Genomic DNA, 17,508 nt, shown 5'->3' on the forward strand with positions numbered 1-17,508 from the left:
GGAAAACATTATTCATTTACAAGGAAAAACTGATGAAATTATGTCCGGATTACTTTCACTAAAAAGGAAAATTCGTCAGTATACGTGAGACAATTTACGCCAAGGATAGGTCACAGACATCCCAAGCAACGCTGCACGCGTTCTGTAACTAAACGAATGATCAAGTCTTGGCAGAGAGCCTTTACTCACATAACACACTTAAGAAATGACTAGGGAACACCTTCAAGGTTTTCAAAATGAGTTGCACCACTGAAACTCGAATATTGCGTGCACTACTGTGGACGAGGAAAAAAGTTTGGTCACGTGATACGCCCACCGGAACGAACGTCATACTGCAAGAAAACCTGACTAGGTTTTACACGCCACTTGCAGATCCATAAGTATCTCCTGGCATACTGCAAAGGTCTGATGGCTGGAATACAGCTTATTACAGTGCTTCTCTGGGCAGTCATTTCGACTGTGCAAGGTAAAGATTCTTAAAAGTACAAAGCTTCAACGAAGTATTCGTGAAATTAATTAATATTTGCCTATTGAATTTTAGAACCGAAGCTTTCACGCCCTGTGGTTTTTAGTACATTTTCCATACGACTGCAGATCTTCTTAGCTGTGCGACTGTTAACTGAATCTATAAAAAAAAAAGTTAGAAATTGGTTTTTCCCTGTGAAGCACATGTATGGAAATTTTTTAAGAAACAAGCGCTGTTCAGTGTTTCTCTGCAATGGTTAGCGCCTCGCGTGCATGTGGAAACATGTTTTTTTTTTTTCCCATCATCTTTAGTTTCGCATGTTAAATAAAATTGCGCGTAATGAAATCTAATTTTGAAATATAGCGCGGCATATATGAGAAAATGGGCTATAAAATTACGGTGTAAATAAGCGCTTTGAGTTTAGGGCAGAATTTGATGAATATTGAATGAACGATCACTATCCTGTTGTCAGCAGAAACAACTGGAACGCACAGATATGGACAGATAGATGTTGAGCTCGTGCTTTTTTTTCGCACGATTTTTTCCATAAGAAACCTTTCTTACCGAAAAAAGTATGGGCTTTAAAGTTAGGTCACTTCGAAATCACAGCCTTGCACTTGTATACTTTTTTGAAGCATTCGGGAAATCTTGGCATAATTTTTTTCCGCCTGCTAAAAGCTAGTGAAAGGGAGATCTCTTTGAAGTCACGTTCGTCTTAAGAACATGATAAATTTTATAAGACAAAGAATAATTCGAGGAATTGAATGGAATAGAAATACAAAAAAGAAAAATTTCAGGGTTATGATTTCTTCAATAAGCTAACCTTAACCCAAAGCCTTGAAAATGCTCAAATTTTGAGCATTATAATTATTTATCTTACTTTATAGATGAGACCTGTCTGAACTTTCAACTCCCACAAGTGACCAAGATAGTATTTCTCCTTACAATATAAATATAACATCAAGCAGACGAGTGATGAGAATAAGAAAAATATCAATAATGGGATTATTGGCTGATCCAATACCAAATTCTCCAAACAAACAATACAAGAATTGTATGGCAAATAGCAAGGAGAGTTAAATAAATTTTTTAACAGCACACTCTTGAAAGAGTAAAGCATAGACAATGGGAAAAAGTCTTAGCTCATCTATAGGAATTTAATATTTCCTCCACAGCTGAAATCCACAAATTTCATTTTATACAACAGCTAACCATCATAAAACCTAACTTAACACACTTGGAAGCTCGTAGTTCTCTTTCGAGAAGTGTGAATGTAGAATTTGTTGTCAGCATCAGTAACTAAATTACAGAACATAAACTGTCATTAATGAAACCCAAAACTAGTTAAATAAACAATGATATTGATAATATTAGTAATGAAGTTGAAGTTGAAGTTGAAGTTGAAGTTCATTTATTTGTTTAAGCAGGTTGATTAATTTGGCAGCTGTAATAGCTGATGTGGACCTGCTGTCCTAACCCACCCATCCCACCCCAGGGGAGGACATCCATCACACAGTAATCTCGTGTGTGGGAAATTAACGTCTCCTGCCCCAACCCTGCAGGAGACGGGACCTCTATTTATTCATCCCTATCCGAGAAGACTAGAATATCTAACCATTTCTTGATGTTATAGCAAGGTAGCAAATTCTTCTCAATTATTTTAAGACCTTGAGTGTTGGTCTGGCCGGGGCTCGAACCCTCGACCTCCCGCACTACAGTCCAGCGCTCTATCCATTGAGCTAATGACTATAAGAATAATTATTATAATTATTATAATTATAATTATAATTATAGTAGTAACAATGATGGTGGTTATTTATATCAAAACAATTATACTGTGACATTTATACTTATGATAAAGAAGATGGCGGTAAAATGTACAACAAATTCTTAAACAAGGACAATAAAAAGAAGCATGCTCACGATAACTGACATTTCATCTCTTGAATTTTATCATAAAAACAGGAATAAAGTTTGTTGACCCTTTAGATCCCAAGATCTGATTGTTAATTCTCCCCTCTGCTACACATTTCCTTGTTACGGTAATTAGTGATGGGAGTTAAGCATTAGGTTGAGATAACAACTTCTACCTTATTATTTTGAGTATTCTCACTAATTGTTACTGAGTCACAGCAGTAGAGCGAAGGCAACACAAGGTTCATATGCAACATGCATCAACCTGAATCTTTAATTCTGCGTAAACAGAATAAGAAAGATCTTTGTTACCTCATGAGGCTTGTGACAAGATGAAAAAGGTCTTTGTCTATCTCGCTTACAGCTTAAAATTTACCATCTTTCTTAGGAATATTAACACGCAATGCAATAACATATCATTGTGCAATGCAATAACATATCATTGCAGGTGGTGAAGGTGGCTCTATGCACACCAAACAATGTCCAGCTGTTAAGTTCATCCCAGAAGAGCCTGATGCTGGCAAGTGTTTCTTTAGCCAAAAGTGCAGCAAGCTCAAATGTGTGGCAGAGGCAGGTGGCCACAAATTAACTGCTGGTCTTAAAGTAAGCAGATGTGGTAAATCTCTTGTTGCGTCAGTTAAATTGCAGCAGCCAGAAGTTGACCTGGACTGGTTTGAGAGGCTGAAAGATGGTGAAAAGGCTAAATTGCCTATCAAAGCAAGTAGTTTTTCCGGAGGATTGGCAGTTTCTGATGCCAAGCTGTACGTGCAAGTTCAACTGAAGGAGATTCAAGACAACAAAGTCAATTTCACGGTAAGGATCACCGGATAATATATTTGGTCTAATTTTTGCCTTTTAACCAGATGGATCTTATGGAACAGGCAATTTCTGAGTTCCAAAAAGTCTTACTTTTAAAATGAGGCCCAGTGTGAGAACCTTCATATGAAAAAAAAACTAAATTTGCATGAGGATAAAAAGAAATCATTTCAGATCAAAAGCTCTGCACTTATGGTCATTTTTAAACAGAAGCTTTGTGCACCTCAAAAGTTGCCTGTTGGGTGGTTTCTAGGTAATACCTAGTGCCACAAGGTAATGGAATTAAAAGAAACCATAATTTTTGAAACCTGGTACCTTTATCTTGTTAGGTCACTCTGGTTGGGCATGTGACAGCATTAGGTGAAACTACCTCAGTGAATACTGTGCTGATTCAAGGACAGATCTTTGTATCATCTGTTGCAGACTGTGGTGAGTATCTGGGGCCACAACCCCCCTTCCTCTCCCCCCCAGAGGCACACTCCTTAGTTTGACCTTTAAATGGGTATGTCCTTCTAAACCAAGGTGGAGTTAAAAATTTTTCAAAATGAGGGATGGGGAGGGGAAATTTGTTACCCCCAGGATACCTACCTATTGGTGATGTAAACGTTCACGCCGTGTGTGAATAAAGGTGACTTATTGTCTCTCTGTGCATGTTGTTGAATATTGAGAAAATTATCGTACCAAGGGGGCATCCCTGGACCCCTTCAACTATGATGCTTTAAACAGGGTGTGGTTTCTGTAGTCTTGGAAATTAACCCTTTCCACCCCAATATCAGTATGCATATTCTCCATACTGTTCTCTATACATTTCCTAAGGTGCTGACAAGGAGAATTTGTTTAACAATCAAAAGCTTCTCTTGTTGGTGATCATTTTCGATATATTCTTGTCACCTTAATGTTAGATTCTGGGGTGATATTGTAAGGAGAAATTAGATTTTAAAATGCTTTGTAAATTGAGTGTTGTGTGGTCCATCATCAAGAATCCTCTTTCTTGAGAAATTATTATTAATCTATGCATCTTGCAGTGAGGAGTTTACTGTAAAGATAGACAGTAACTTATCTTAGTTCGAATTTAATTAATTTTTTTGGGACTCTGTTGTTGATTCAGGTTCGTGGTTTAGTGAACAGTCAACTGCCGTGAAAGTTCTTGTGATTTTGGTGCCATTAACCGCAGGGATTTTGGTGGCTCTCACTGTTGCCTTTTGCTGTTGTAAAAGAGGACGGGATGGCACTCGCCTATATGTTAACATATTCAAGTCTCGCAATGATGGCTTTGGAATGCGACGTTTGTCTAATGACATTTAATTTTTGTTAAAAAGGAAACTATCAAGTGTGCGTAAAGGCAAGTTTTAGAACTAGAAAATTGTCTTGTAATTGTCTCGAGTGCATTTTATTGACTGTCTCAGAACAGAAATGGAAGGAACGACCAATCAGAACAAAAAGGCGAATCTCATGAGCCAATGAAAATGCAATGTGTTCTGCACGCGAAAAAATGCACACGATCGAGTCGCGATTGGCTCGAGTTTTGCTTCTTATTGGTTAAGAAGTTCGAACGTTTCTTTTTTTTTTTTGACCGATCAAAGAGTGAAGTGAAGTAAAACCGATGTTATTCCGAGTTAATTCGGATACTTATTTGAGAAAATTTGTCGAAGCAGAGCTTCATTGACCTAAGTAATGAGGATAAAAAAAGAGCCCGGTATTTATATATTTATATCCATTTTTGCCGTATTGTTATGACCCTGAGACCGTGCAACGTCCCTGGGATTTTTTGCAAGGGGTAGGGGAGGGGAGGCGGGATATTATACTAAGGATTTTTTCGCAGCACGTACTGAGAGTAAAGTGTCTTGTAACGAACTTATTTACTGGTCTTTAACTCAAATAAAGTAAAGTAAAACAGGGCTCTTAAAAACTGTCAGTGGTAGTCTAGTAGTTGTGTCTGTGACCAACGAACACGGGCGGGATACAGTGCAAACTTCACTTGAATTGGATGGGTGACTGAAGCACGCAAGTTAAATTGTTTTGGTGGTACAATGTTACGAACCAATATTCACTTCTTTTAAATTACGAAAGGTAAACACTCATACTGTGGAGCTAAAGAAAACCATTCGTTGCACACAGAAATTATTCTTGTTTTATTGAGCTTGTACAGCTACACAAACGTGTTTAAAGAAAACCCTACATGAATGTAGATCTTTTTCTTACTAGATTCCAATGAATAACAACTCTAAGTATGTGGCTTATGTTTGGTTTCGTGCGGGAAACTTACCCAAAGTAGTAGAGAAGAGGCTCATTACGTTTCGCATGTGTAGCATTCATAACCGTGAAGGCTCGCAGTCTTTACAATGGTCAAGTAATAAAGTAACCTTCGAAGCTGATCATTATGGAGGCCTCTTTACACGTGTCGTTTTACAACTCCGATTTCCTCATCTGCTGTTGCATGACGCAGCGGTAAAAGGCTTCACCGAACAGAAGAAACTTTTCCTCCATTTTGAATTGTGTAACGTAACTTAGATAAAATGTAATATTAAGAGCCACGAAAGTTTCGCCAGTGTTGCTTAGTTAAGACGACAGTATTTCTTCTTATCATTTCACTGCAAAGTATTTTGTAGCGAGATTTCTCTAAAGGCAACGCGGTTCAGGAGACTGAAAATTTCAGCCCGCGGCCCGTATTCGCGATATTGGTGGGAATAGTTATTATTAGTATATACTAACACAGTGAATAGCGTTGAAGGCGCGCTCTGATTGGCTAGTCAAACTCCGAATATCCTTTGCTATTTACCTCCGAGCAACTCGGCAAAGAAATAACGTACCGGTTTGCATCCGTGACAAGCGAAGAAAGTCACTCAAATTAACGACGGTGGTGTATATTATCTCACTGTTTTAGTGTTATATTATCTCCCTGTTTTAGTGTATACTAAAACAACTATTCACCTCAGTGTCGGTGGTTAGCGGTGGATATTTACCTCGCCGCTTCGCGGCTCGGTAAATATCCACCACTAACCACCTCCACTTCGATGAATAGTTAAATATACATTCTCATTGAACAAAATACGGGAATTGGAGCTGACTACATTGAGAGCTGTGTACGAAAGTAGGTTCATCCCAAGGAAAGGACCTACTTTACGGAAATTCTCAGCGTAATCTGTGAACATTTTGTATTAAGACTCTTGATGTCTAAGCCTTCATTTTTGATGCAGGAGTTTACTGCGAGTGGTTATGATCTAAGATTACATTGGAATCTATCAGCTTTAACCTTTTCCCTTGGAAGAAACGTTTTTAGTTTGCTTACATCTTGATCGGACAAAGGTCAATTCATGGCAAAACGTTTATTTTCGAGTACAAAATGTTTCGCTGGAATAAAAACAAACGACAACAAAGAGCGGAATGAGTTTCTTTTTCTCTGTTTCATGTAAAGGCTGATATCTGGGAGTTTCTCCACAGAAAAGAAACAACTTGCAAGAATTGTGGTCTAGGGTCGTTGCAGTGCAACTAAGTTTAATCGTTTTGGTAGTAAAGTATTGCATGTCACACTGAACAATCTACAAACTCAACCTTAAGTAATGAAATAAAAAAAAACCCTTAGTTCATGATTAATAAGAATACAAATTACAGCTCTCTTGATCTCACGCTTTGACCTCATCACACTACAAACTACTAGGCTATGCACTGTAAATCAACTAGGTCTTGAGGAGTTTTAAGTTAACCCTCGTCTATGTCACCTCTAAACCATTTTCTTCTGTGAATGATTTACACAAATAGTTAACTACGTCTACTGAGAACTGTGACGGAAAGCAAAGCTTGGGTACTACTCCTCGTTGACCAGCGGTTCCATTGGAACCTTGGACTTCACCTCGCTTGTGGCCTCGTCATAGGATGGAGGCTTCACTTTCAGGGTGCCAACGGGTGCGGCTCGGCGCTTCTTGCAGCAGTAAACCATACCAGAGATCAACAACAAGAGGCCTAAGATAGCGCTTATGACAACAGCGGCCTTAACGGCTCCAGGTTGGCGTTTGAACCAGGCATAAGCCCCTGGAAAAGAAAACCACAGGCATTGCTTGCGACAAGAAATTATCAAAAGTTTCTCTCTTGCTTATAATGATTGCGCTATGATGACAAACTACTCAAATAGAGGAGCGGTAACCTAAGATATGCGCGCCCTTCTCTGGATGGAGGTTTGAGTGCAGTCGAAGTCTGACCAAAGTTACTCTGTTTCGTTATTGGGACAGAAACTTTTTGTCACTAACTTTTTTCCTTGAAGCTCTTTTCTTCATACTGCATCCAACCACCCACCCCTCTCTCCGCTATAAATTTTCTTTTCTTGTCCCCAGACTCCAAAGAGAAGCAGGCAGCCGCGAGTAGCTAGGAAGTTGAGTACTTACTGCTGCAGCGTCCCCTGTGATGACCTTTGTACCCATCATGGTCTCCCTCGTCGTGGTAATCTTCCTTCATTGGCAGTTTGCCTCGCAACACCGGCTCGTCCGTCAACTTTATATCACCCACAGATCCAGACAAGTCCAGCTGAAGAGGAAACGATGAAAGAAGATAACCCAGATTGTATTACCTTCATCCTCAGGTATTTAGAATAAATAATGAATGACAAAGACAAGAAAAGATGAGATGAACAACAAAATTGTTTATTGATTGGCGCGAGAAGAAAATAAAAAGAGACAAAAGGAGCCTGGATACGAAACCGCTTCTAATAAATACAGAAAAATCAATCGTCGCCTTTCATACTCTGCTTAAAATGTTTTTTTTTTTTTTTTTGGTGGAACAATTCCTTGAAGGTAATCAGTACAAAATTCTATGGATATCTTTACCTCGAAAGTAATTCCTTTCGCAGTCTTATTCATCGTCAGGGACACAAACATTCCCTTCATCGGAGATCCTTCCACCTTATACTTTTTCCCACTCTGGAGGGTCTGCTTCCAGAAAAAACCAAGCGCCTTCACGTTCACTTCGACCTCCGCGCTCACTGGACCTTTGGACCTGTCAATCTTGAGGACAAACTCCACAGTTTCACCCAAGAAGTCACTGTTGCAGGAGAAAGTGTCGCACGTCCTAGATACGCTGCATATGAAAGGCACTTTTTTAGATGTCGTCAGTTCAGGGCATTCTTCTTTCTTTCCATGACGACGACCCTTACCACCGTGCCCACGGTGTCCACCTTTGGCTGAGATGAATTAAAATCATTCTTGTTAGATATGAGATGGCAGGTTGTTTTGAATTTGGAGCGAGGCAGCTTCACTTGTTCCTAACATCAGAGCCACAATTACATGTAGCAAACTGAATCCTAATGTTTCTTGCAACTTTTTAAACAACGCGTGCGGACAGAAACACTCACAAAAACTTTTAAAAAGGCCTACACTTGCTTTAATGAAAATGGCGAAAGGTTTACATGTGATGCGTGAATCTTGTAGAAACGTGAGGTAAAGAGAGTTTTGGAATTTTCCCTCCTAATTTCGTGAAGTGTGAAATACCGTTTAAAATACACGTGACGCGTGAATAATTCTAAAAATTCAGTGGTGCGTGGAACGGTATCACGAACCCTACCATCTTCAATGTTGAGTTTCCATACCTAGTTTCTGTTTGATGTCTGGAAATCGTCTTAAAACAGGAGGATTACTCGAAAGAAAAACAAAACTCAGCTTTAAGATTGTCAGAGTCAGCTCAGTTAGGAAGAAGTCGATCTTTCCGTGATTTCTTCTACCTGTTCAATTCTGAAAAGTAGAAGTTGTTTATCGGAGGCTGGTTTGGCTAACTGTTCCTGTGCTAAAAACAGTCGAATTTCGATGAATTTTTCTTAGAAAGCCGAGTTTAATGAGAGAATTTCATAAAACTTTCTTCTAGCTCTGCTCACCAGGAGAAGTTGATAGATTTTTAACAGTAGTCGAACGCTTACCTCTGACGACGAACTTTAAAAGAATTTCTGAAATTATGGCGAATTCGCGGGCGATTACACTGAGAGAATCCTAAACATTTCGTTCGATATATTTCGAGTTTAATAAAGAAAAAATGTGTCTTTTACTCTGCCCACACAAGGAAAGTCACAAGTTTTTCTTTTTCACTCAATGGTAGGAAATGTATTGTGTCGCCTGTTCTTGCACAAACTTGAATTGCACGAAGCTTGATCCATAAATAATCAGTGCTGTTCGGGCACTAACATCTGACTCACGCGAAAGAAGACCGCGAAAGGAGCTGAGATCGCTTGCAGTAACGTTATATTATTCTTGTATCATTAAACACTTCCTTATTTTACGAATTAACCGATACGACAATTTCCACAGAAAAAGGGTAGGGTTACTAAATTAAGACACATCAATCGACTCGGCAGCTTGTTTTTGTTTAGCTAATGGTTTCCTATCCAGCTGAAAGTCGGACACGAATTACTACAGCAAAAATGAAAAGTGTAAGAAAGCACATAACAATTCACTCCTCTTAATTTACAAGCCGAGAAAAGCTTTTTTGATATTTGATGGAGTATTTAGCTGGACTCCATTCGTTGCAGCAGCTGCTGTGAAGTTAACGCTTTTGGGGACAGGGGAGGGTGGAAGCGAATGGAAGAAAATTGGGGATGGTGAGAGAGGCTATTTAGAAGTTGAAGTAGTTTTCTTCACAAGTTATAACGCTTAGCTACATTCTATTTAAAGCTACGGGCCGACGAACGTTTAAAAAACGCTATGAGATTTTGCCGGAACAGTCGTTTGTCAAAGAGGTTCCGAGTAGGTCATGCGGAACAAGTTGGAGTACAAATCGAATGACGCAGCATCTTTCGTTCAGCGATTTTTTTTATCGGAAACCAAAATAACATCGTAGAACGACGCTAAAACCCAGAAGAATAGATATCTTGAAGGAAATGATATAATACTGTTCGGTGCAGGCAAAGAGGACTGTAATTGCCGATGACATGAAAAATTTATGCAAAGTCTACAACATAAGACAACGTCATTGAAGTGAAAATAAACAGATGCTGTACAGCGACGTAAAAACATGGAAGTGTTTTGCAGCTTAAAAACGAAATGCACGAAATTTCTATAAATTAGATCGTTTCACACTTACATGCAAGCTACGAATATTGCTGAAGACGACGACAAAACTGAGAAATTTTAGCCGCGAGTAATCCTTAACTGCAACATATGTAGCGGCCTGTAAACTCGTGAAAACTCCTACAGAGCCGAAATGAAGGGCTTGCTTCGTTTAACTGCAAAGTTTAACCTTTCAGAATTTTCCACGAAAATTTTACTACGCCTATTAAATACAAATCCTTCATCTGATGGGAAAACTCCTAGCAAGGTAGCGCCAATCCATGAGGTTTTGCCCAGAGTTACATAACTGTTCTGATGTTCTAGCTTTTACACGGTCATCAGCACTACAGCTTATCGAAAATACCTCAAAAATTTGGTACTACGCTTGATATTTTCTCGTATATATAAATTCAAACAATCTTACGTTTAACTGTCTGTTTTATCTATGAAAAACTCACCCAAAACAGTGGAAACCAGGCCCACAATTAACAAAGCGGTGTAAAATTTAAACTCCATCTTTTCGCCTTCGCCTCGAACTGACAGCCGCAAATTATTATTCATCACTAGACCCCTCACGGTTTACGTCACTTGGTTACCAGGCAACCAAGGCAAGATAAAAGGAGTAACAAAAGCGGTATTTATTTCCTCACGAAACCTGAACCAATGAGTTACTGCGATGAACAAAGAGAAGACTAAATTGATCAAAACAACCTGACGTAATGAACTTTATTTAAGATTTCGCAAACGTGAGAGGAATAAGTGACACGCAACGGCACACCACGAGAAAATACTTATTTTGCCAGAAGGTAACCCCTATATTTATTATTAACGCAGAAATAAATTAAAGTTGTTATTATCTGTGTCATACGAAGGACCCTAGGGCGCTTCTCTGCTGAGACAGGATTAACTGGAGGAGGAGATTTTTATTTTTAGTGCAGACTGCTCCAAGAAGGGATTATCGGTGTGTTAAGGGGAGGGGTGAGGGAGTTTTATGTTTACAATCAATTCACTTCGCTGGATGCAATGCAACTGTAAACCAATAGAAGATAGTCTATTGACATCTTTGATGCGTTGCAAAAGATACTCTCTTTTGCAGACATTTTTCCGTAAAGAGAAAATTTTAAAATATCAATGAAAAATTCAATCACACAAAAAATTTAAGTTAGAGAAAACTTGGTGTTTTCAACACTTTGTATATTTTCCAACAGTAGAATGTAAAAATGTACTTCAGTCTATGATCTTATCAAAAGTTTTTAATCAAAAATTACACCTTTTTCATAATACAACTCACTAATAGATGTAATACCAAGACTACACACTATACCCTTATTTTCACTGGCAACAGTCAGAAAGAAAACCAAAACTGTATATGCTCTAAATCTATGAGTCCCTTGTTTGAAGAACATCGATGAACATGACATTTCTTTGACTTAAAAACGGACACACTTGCGCCTTAAATTTCGTCGATCAGCGGTTGCATCGGGACTTTGGTTTTGGTAGAGGTAGCCTCGTCATAGGAAGGAGGCATGACCTTCACCTGGCCAGTGGTAGTAACTCGCTTCCTCTTGCAGCAAAAAGAAACAGTGAGTGCAACCAAAACTAAGAACACGACAGCACTTGTTATTATCAGCGCTTTGTACGGAGCGGGCAATTTCTTAAACTTGTTGTAGTTGTGCCCTGAGAAATAAAAGAAAATAAAAATACTTAAGACACATCTCCATGCCTCTCTTCGCGCACTGGCTTCTTCATGACGTGTGGTTTCCTTCCCATTATCCCTCTCCCTCTACTACGCGCTGCGCGCATCATGCAGGGGACTAGGAACAAGTCATATGGTGGACTGAAACAGAACTGGGCCTAGTTGTTTAAAGGCAGATAACGCTATTCAAAAGATAAATGGCTCAGTATCCAGCGAATGAGTGTTAACCAACCTTTGAACAACCGGGGCCTGCTTTTTTGATTACGGGAAACTTATGTTTGTTACAGAAGTAAATCTAACGGTTTTTTGCAGCAAAGAGAAGACTCTGGCCGGGATCTTCATGCTGCGAAAGTTAGGATGGCCGTATTTTCTTGAAATCTCTGCGTAAATGATGAGTTTCAGAGCGCTTCAGTGTACATAATAACTGGGAACATAGTAGTGGTGATAAATTGCGCGCCCCCGCTCATGTTAATCATTTGCTTTGCTACTATACGCCGAACAGGGTGTGCAGTGAAATGCTAGGGAATTTCCTTCGCAAAGTTGAAGAGTAACAAAACTATTATTAGACTTAATACTAATCCAGGGAAAAGAGAGAGAGAGAGAGAGAGAGAGAGAGAGAGATTGCAGTAAAAGTGCATGTGTGGTTCTACTTGACCAGCTAATGCGAACCTAACTTACCCCAGCCAATATTTAACAATTGGTTCATGCTTTAGCGTGCACTATCGAGTTATGGAGCACGTGGGAAGTTTCGAGAGCACGAAAGAAGCGTAAGAGTTGCCCGAGGCGATAGCCGAGGGCAACTCTAGCTTCTTGAGTGCTCTCGAAACTTCCCACGTGCTCCATAACTCGATAGTGCACAGCTGAAAGCATGAACCAATTGTTTTAGAACATAGCCGGTAGAATTGTGCATCAAATGCGACGGGAAAAATGGACAACAATATCAGTTGAAGCGAATCGTGACGGCGCTGATGCCGAGTCTCCTTTTCCTTTGTTTTTCTCTTTTTCTGCCTCATTTAAGAACTCTAGCCCAAGGGGAAAGGTCGAAACATTGTCTTCGTTTTCCGACTAGTAGGCCGAGTTTCTGTTTGTATCCATTATTGTCGCGAAATATATTATTTTTCCCGCGCTAACAATCAGCCGCTCGCGCGAATAAAAAATTTCTGGCGAAGCGATTTGCTGACGCTGGCAGCGTGCACTATCGGGATTTTGAGCATGCTTACAAATATTGAATTTGATTGCGCGGTTCTGCTAGCTATGTTCTAAAGAGAGAGAGAGAGAGAGAGAGATTGCAGTAAAAGCGCATGTGTGGTTCTACTTGACCAGCTAATGCGAACCTAACTTACCCCAGCCAATATCGCAAATTATTATTTCAGGTTTCTCAATGTGGGGAATTTTTCCTTTAATAAGCGTTACTGTGTAAGATGTCTTTGTCAAATCTGTCCAGCCCACCAGGTTAACCTAGTCATAAAACAAAAAAAGAACCCATATTCAAATTAAAAAAGAGTCTACTCGAAATATATCATCAATAACCGCCACTTGAAGTAAAAATGTTTTCAGATATTGTCCGTGGGCATCATCTGTTCCTAGATGCGAAGAGTTTTTGGAGAGTGAAGCTCTAAGAAACCTACGAGCTTCGAGGAACAGAGAATGTTCAAGGATAATTATACGAGCATCTTTTTGCGCCAGTGGAGGCTACTGTGTTTATCAAACTTTTTCTCCCGTTATGCGGATGAAAAATGTGTAGTTACAGCTTAATGTTTGCTCATGTGATCTTTACTTTTCAGCTATCTTAATGAACAAACAAACAAGTCGCTTGCTCTATGTCAATAGCTCAGGTAACACTTTCTCATCTTGAGCTTTATTTTTTAAAAGAACGCCTTTGTGGTAAAAGACGTATGGTTTGAAAATTGGGGAATATCACTTAAGGGATATCCACGATTATTAAAAACTGGATCATTGGATAATACAATACAAGACTTTTAATTGGCTTAGCCATTATGGTATATGAGCCAATATACCATAAACTACAAACATGGTGAGCGTACGCGTCAGCTTCTAATTGAAAGGTAGCTAAGAAATTGAATAAAATTGATAATTTAATTTAATGTTTTTAATAAAACAATTATTCCACTCGCGCTTGATGGATATGAGATGATTTTAGCCAACTCGGCGCTATGCGCCTCGTTGGCTATCTATCATCACATATCCAACGCGCGCGAATGGAATAATTGTTAAATATTCCTAATGTTGGCTCGGGCATATTCGATCACGTGATGCGTTTATATAAATCATGCTTGAACAAAAATATTTGATGAATCATAGTGACCAATATACTTGACTTGAAAATCAACCAAAAAAGAACTTTTAACAGTAATTCAAATTGCAATGAGACGGGAGGTTACCTCGAAGCTAAGGGTATCATTATCTTTCGTCATGGCAACTCGAATGGAAGCATCAACCTTTCCGACTGGTAACCCTTCAATATCCAGTGGAAATCCGGGAACCTCAATTTGCTCTCCATCCTTTACGCTGGCCGACCAATCAAATCTAAGCTTCGGAACTGATAGGGTAACGTGAGCACTCATGGGATCATCCCATGGGTTAAAGTCCACATTCAGTGTGATATCCTCGTTACTGAAAGGAGTTGAACACGTGATTTGTTCACAGTAATAAGACGTGGCGTTACATTTGATAGGAAGAGGAAGACTGGGGGCCAGTTCAAGACGACATTCGTCTTGCCAACCTGCGAAAAAAATAATAAATCAATTATGAATAATCAGTAGTGGTCAATACTAAATAGATAAAATTATCTGAAGGAAAATCGAAAGAAAAGCACAGGTCTTGCTTTTTATATATTTGAGCCTCTTCAAGACTTGTTTTAGTCTCTTGGAAAATTGGGGTCTTTGTATGCGGGTGTTTCTGTTAGAGACCTCTTTAACCGTTTAGTTCCCAGGAGTGACCAAGACAGAATTTTTCCTCACATGATCATCGACACAATATCAAGCAGACAAGTAATGAGAATAAAGAAAAATATCAATTGGAGGATCAGTAGTTGATCCAATGCTAAATTCTCTAAACCAATATCATAAGAATTGTATGGCAGACAGTAAGGAGATGATAGGGTTCCGCAAATCACACCGGGGCGACATAAATGAGGACTCAGCAAAACCAATGATCTGAAGGGTAGAACAGTGGCTCAGCACGTGCGTTTTAAAACTTTGTGCATTTCTCAGCCATTCTCCGTAAAACAGTACCGTGAAATCACCAAAATTTACGTGGTCTGGGAACAGAAACTCCAACGGCAAATTACTGAAGTCTTTATTTGAGACTCAAAGCCTCTTCCATTCGTTATGCTGAAGTAGGAGACACTAAACACTCTCAGCCATTTTCTAAATTCTAACTAAAATTATAACATAACCAAAGCAAAGCACGCGTTCTGATTGGTCAATTCAGCGTCCCCCATTTGTCCATGGGTGTACGCTGCTGACGTGAGCAAATGCAAAGACTAGTTTTCCGCGCGCGCTTGTTTTTGGTCACTTAAGATTTGTTAAATAAAAGGAAACTCTCGCTACACTGTATCAATGTTATGTTATAAAACAAATGGTAAATGCCACAGTGTACACTATTGAGTTATGGATACACTTGGGAGGTTTGCTAACCACTCAAGAAGATAGAGTCGCTCTCGGCTATCGTCTCGCGCGACTCTTACGCTTCTTTCGTGCTTAGCAACCTCCCGCGTGCATCCATAACTCAATAGTGTACGCTGTGGTGTTTACCGTTTGTTAAATATCGCTATATTTTAATCGACGTCTTCCTTCCTGCTAAAGATCCTATCATGAAGTGAAGAGCTGTAAATAGTGGAAGGAGGAAGTTGTAAAAACTTGTAGAAGAAAAGAATACTGAATCCAAGAGTGTTCAAAAACACACACAGTCTCTGCAACGATATAACTCGGCGTGCACTTGAATCTATATCTCTCCCATTTCATCGGGCATCTTATGTAACAGCGCTAAAATCTCTCCGCTTTCTTTGAAATTACCGTGGCAGTCCCTTGCATGTAAATTAAATATATTTGGCCACTACGTAAAGCGAAATACACTTAAAACGACAAGAATCTTATCCTCGATATCGGCACCGCAAGTACTAAAATTAAAACTACCCACTGAAGGTAACACTGTTAGGATATCGAATCGTATGGGCAACACGGTATAAAGTTTACAACGTTTAATTTGCAGCAGAAATAGGAAAAACTTCGATTTTTCCGCCCATAGCATTCGGTGGGAATTAAACATTAATCATACTGTACTTTCATTTTCCTTTTGATTAAAATTCTTTCTTAAAATGCACGTTTAAACGAATGACAACTTTGGTATACTGTATAACGTTTGAGCGATTTGATGATCTTGTTATTTAAAATTGAAAAAAAAAAGAAAACTGTTCTGTGTATCAGAGAGGTCTTCGCTCACTGAAACTCGTCTTGCACCTAAATTGTCTAACGTGGCTGGCTTCGATCGATTATTCGAAATTTCCCTGATGTCCTTTCGAATCGTTAGAATCAATTATCATTCCGGTCTCCTGTTCCAAGTTCATCCATGGATAATTGGTTAGATATCCTCCACATGACAAATTGTGCTATTTTGTCAATTTTGATTTCCATGGAACTGAAAAGGTGTAAGCGTCATAAATCACTTTCAAACACGAAGCTTCGAATGCAATGTAATCGATGACGCGTAAGGACTTTTCAGACGCACTGCCGATCGGTATATTCGAATCTCTTGGACTACTTAGAGGACACCTCACTAATAAAGATCTTAATTTACAGCTTTTAGTTTTCTCTACATTCTATGATGCAAATAAATGTCAAATGTTTGGCGAGGAACAAGACGACACGACTAATGTTTTTGTCCGGCCTTAACGTAAACAGTGTGAAAGTGAGTAAACTTGAAAGACAAAGCCAGTTTTGCATCGCACAGATGAATAAATTCCCAAAACATTTTTTAACCTATTTATAATTTTTGAATACGAAACGGATCATTCCTTACGCTCTCGCGGGGAAATGAACTTCCTCCGAAACATTAGCACCAGCGCATTGATATGACTCGTGATGGCGGAGGAAGCGTACATCGTCTTTAAGGTAACAAACATCACATGACATTGCTAAGCTCTTACCTAGTGTTGTCGATAAAAGACTAAAAACCAACAGGGAGAGAAGAGTCGTTGCCATTATCCTTAACTTGTAGTTTAACACAGGTGAAAATTGGATGTGTTCCTGTTTATATGTCTGCCTGCTCACTACGCTATTACGAAATTTAAATTGGAAATTTTATCAGTATGACGTCATGGTTCGAGAGTCACGCGATCTTGCCCGCTCACTACGCTGTCATGAAATTTAAATTGGAAATTTAATCAGTTTGACGTCATGATCCGAGAGTCAGGCGATCTTGAACCGCGCCTGGAACCCTTTCTGAAGAGATTAAAGAAAGAATCGACTTCCTCTGTTTTATTTTGGCAACGTCTCATGTGCAGTAATTGATAGAATGGTAAGAGACTCTTTGTAATTTGTTTTCAAATGCTGACGAATTATCGAAGTATTTTA

At 39.2% G+C, this 17,508-nt stretch overlaps 3 protein-coding genes across 3 annotated transcripts; 1 reads left to right on the plus strand and 2 right to left on the minus strand.

Annotated features, from left to right (window-relative positions):
• Nucleotides 1-93: 93 nt before the first annotated feature.
• Nucleotides 94-5,111, plus strand: LOC111328490 (uncharacterized). Its single transcript, XM_022932931.2, has 4 exons — nt 94-466; nt 2,829-3,193; nt 3,526-3,625; nt 4,305-5,111. Exons 1-4 carry the CDS (start codon nt 409-411, stop codon nt 4,499-4,501), a joined length of 720 nt encoding a protein of 239 aa, XP_022788666.2. The 5' UTR covers nt 94-408; the 3' UTR covers nt 4,502-5,111.
• A 1,547-nt stretch (nt 5,112-6,658) lies between these two features.
• Nucleotides 6,659-10,836, minus strand: LOC111328421 (uncharacterized). Its single transcript, XM_022932846.2, has 4 exons — nt 10,677-10,836; nt 8,014-8,366; nt 7,576-7,714; nt 6,659-7,225 (listed from the first exon to the last, which is right to left on the minus strand). Exons 1-4 carry the CDS (start codon nt 10,777-10,779, stop codon nt 7,002-7,004), a joined length of 819 nt encoding a protein of 272 aa, XP_022788581.1. The 5' UTR covers nt 10,780-10,836; the 3' UTR covers nt 6,659-7,001.
• Nucleotides 10,837-11,451: 615 nt separating this feature from the next.
• On the minus strand, nt 11,452-17,240 carry LOC111328431 (uncharacterized). The gene is made up of 4 exons (XM_022932859.2): nt 17,082-17,240; nt 14,317-14,657; nt 13,258-13,372; nt 11,452-11,895 (listed from the first exon to the last, which is right to left on the minus strand). The coding sequence occupies exons 1-4, from the start codon at nt 17,134-17,136 to the stop codon at nt 11,672-11,674; spliced, it is 735 nt and encodes a 244-aa protein (XP_022788594.2). The 5' UTR covers nt 17,137-17,240; the 3' UTR covers nt 11,452-11,671.
• Nucleotides 17,241-17,508: the final 268 nt, after the last annotated feature.

This window comes from Stylophora pistillata, chromosome 7 (assembly GCF_964205215.1).
Source record: "Stylophora pistillata chromosome 7, jaStyPist1.2, whole genome shotgun sequence".
Lineage (NCBI taxonomy): Eukaryota > Metazoa > Cnidaria > Anthozoa > Scleractinia > Pocilloporidae > Stylophora > Stylophora pistillata.

What these genes read in the sequence shown, in the direction of transcription:
- LOC111328431 (XM_022932859.2), bottom strand. Translation starts at nt 17,136, where the DNA reads ATGGCAACGACTCTTCTCTCCCTGTTGGTTTTTAGTCTTTTATCGACA. An exon ending in TCTTTTATCGACAACACTAG is followed by an intron (nt 14,658 to 17,081) that starts GTAAGAGCTTAG and finishes TTTTTTTCGCAG; the next exon opens with GTTGGCAAGACGAATGTCGT. An exon ending in ATGATACCCTTAGCTTCGAG is followed by an intron (nt 13,373 to 14,316) that starts GTAACCTCCCGT and finishes TTTTATGACTAG; the next exon opens with GTTAACCTGGTGGGCTGGAC.
- LOC111328490 (XM_022932931.2), top strand. Translation starts at nt 409, where the DNA reads ATGGCTGGAATACAGCTTATTACAGTGCTTCTCTGGGCAGTCATTTCG. An exon ending in AGTCATTTCGACTGTGCAAG is followed by an intron (nt 467 to 2,828) that starts GTAAAGATTCTT and finishes ATATCATTGCAG; the next exon opens with GTGGTGAAGGTGGCTCTATG. An exon ending in ACAACAAAGTCAATTTCACG is followed by an intron (nt 3,194 to 3,525) that starts GTAAGGATCACC and finishes TTATCTTGTTAG; the next exon opens with GTCACTCTGGTTGGGCATGT.
- LOC111328421 (XM_022932846.2), bottom strand. Translation starts at nt 10,779, where the DNA reads ATGAATAATAATTTGCGGCTGTCAGTTCGAGGCGAAGGCGAAAAGATG. An exon ending in CGAAAGGAATTACTTTCGAG is followed by an intron (nt 7,715 to 8,013) that starts GTAAAGATATCC and finishes TTTCCTCTTCAG; the next exon opens with CTGGACTTGTCTGGATCTGT. An exon ending in TCACAGGGGACGCTGCAGCA is followed by an intron (nt 7,226 to 7,575) that starts GTAAGTACTCAA and finishes TTTCTTTTCCAG; the next exon opens with GGGCTTATGCCTGGTTCAAA.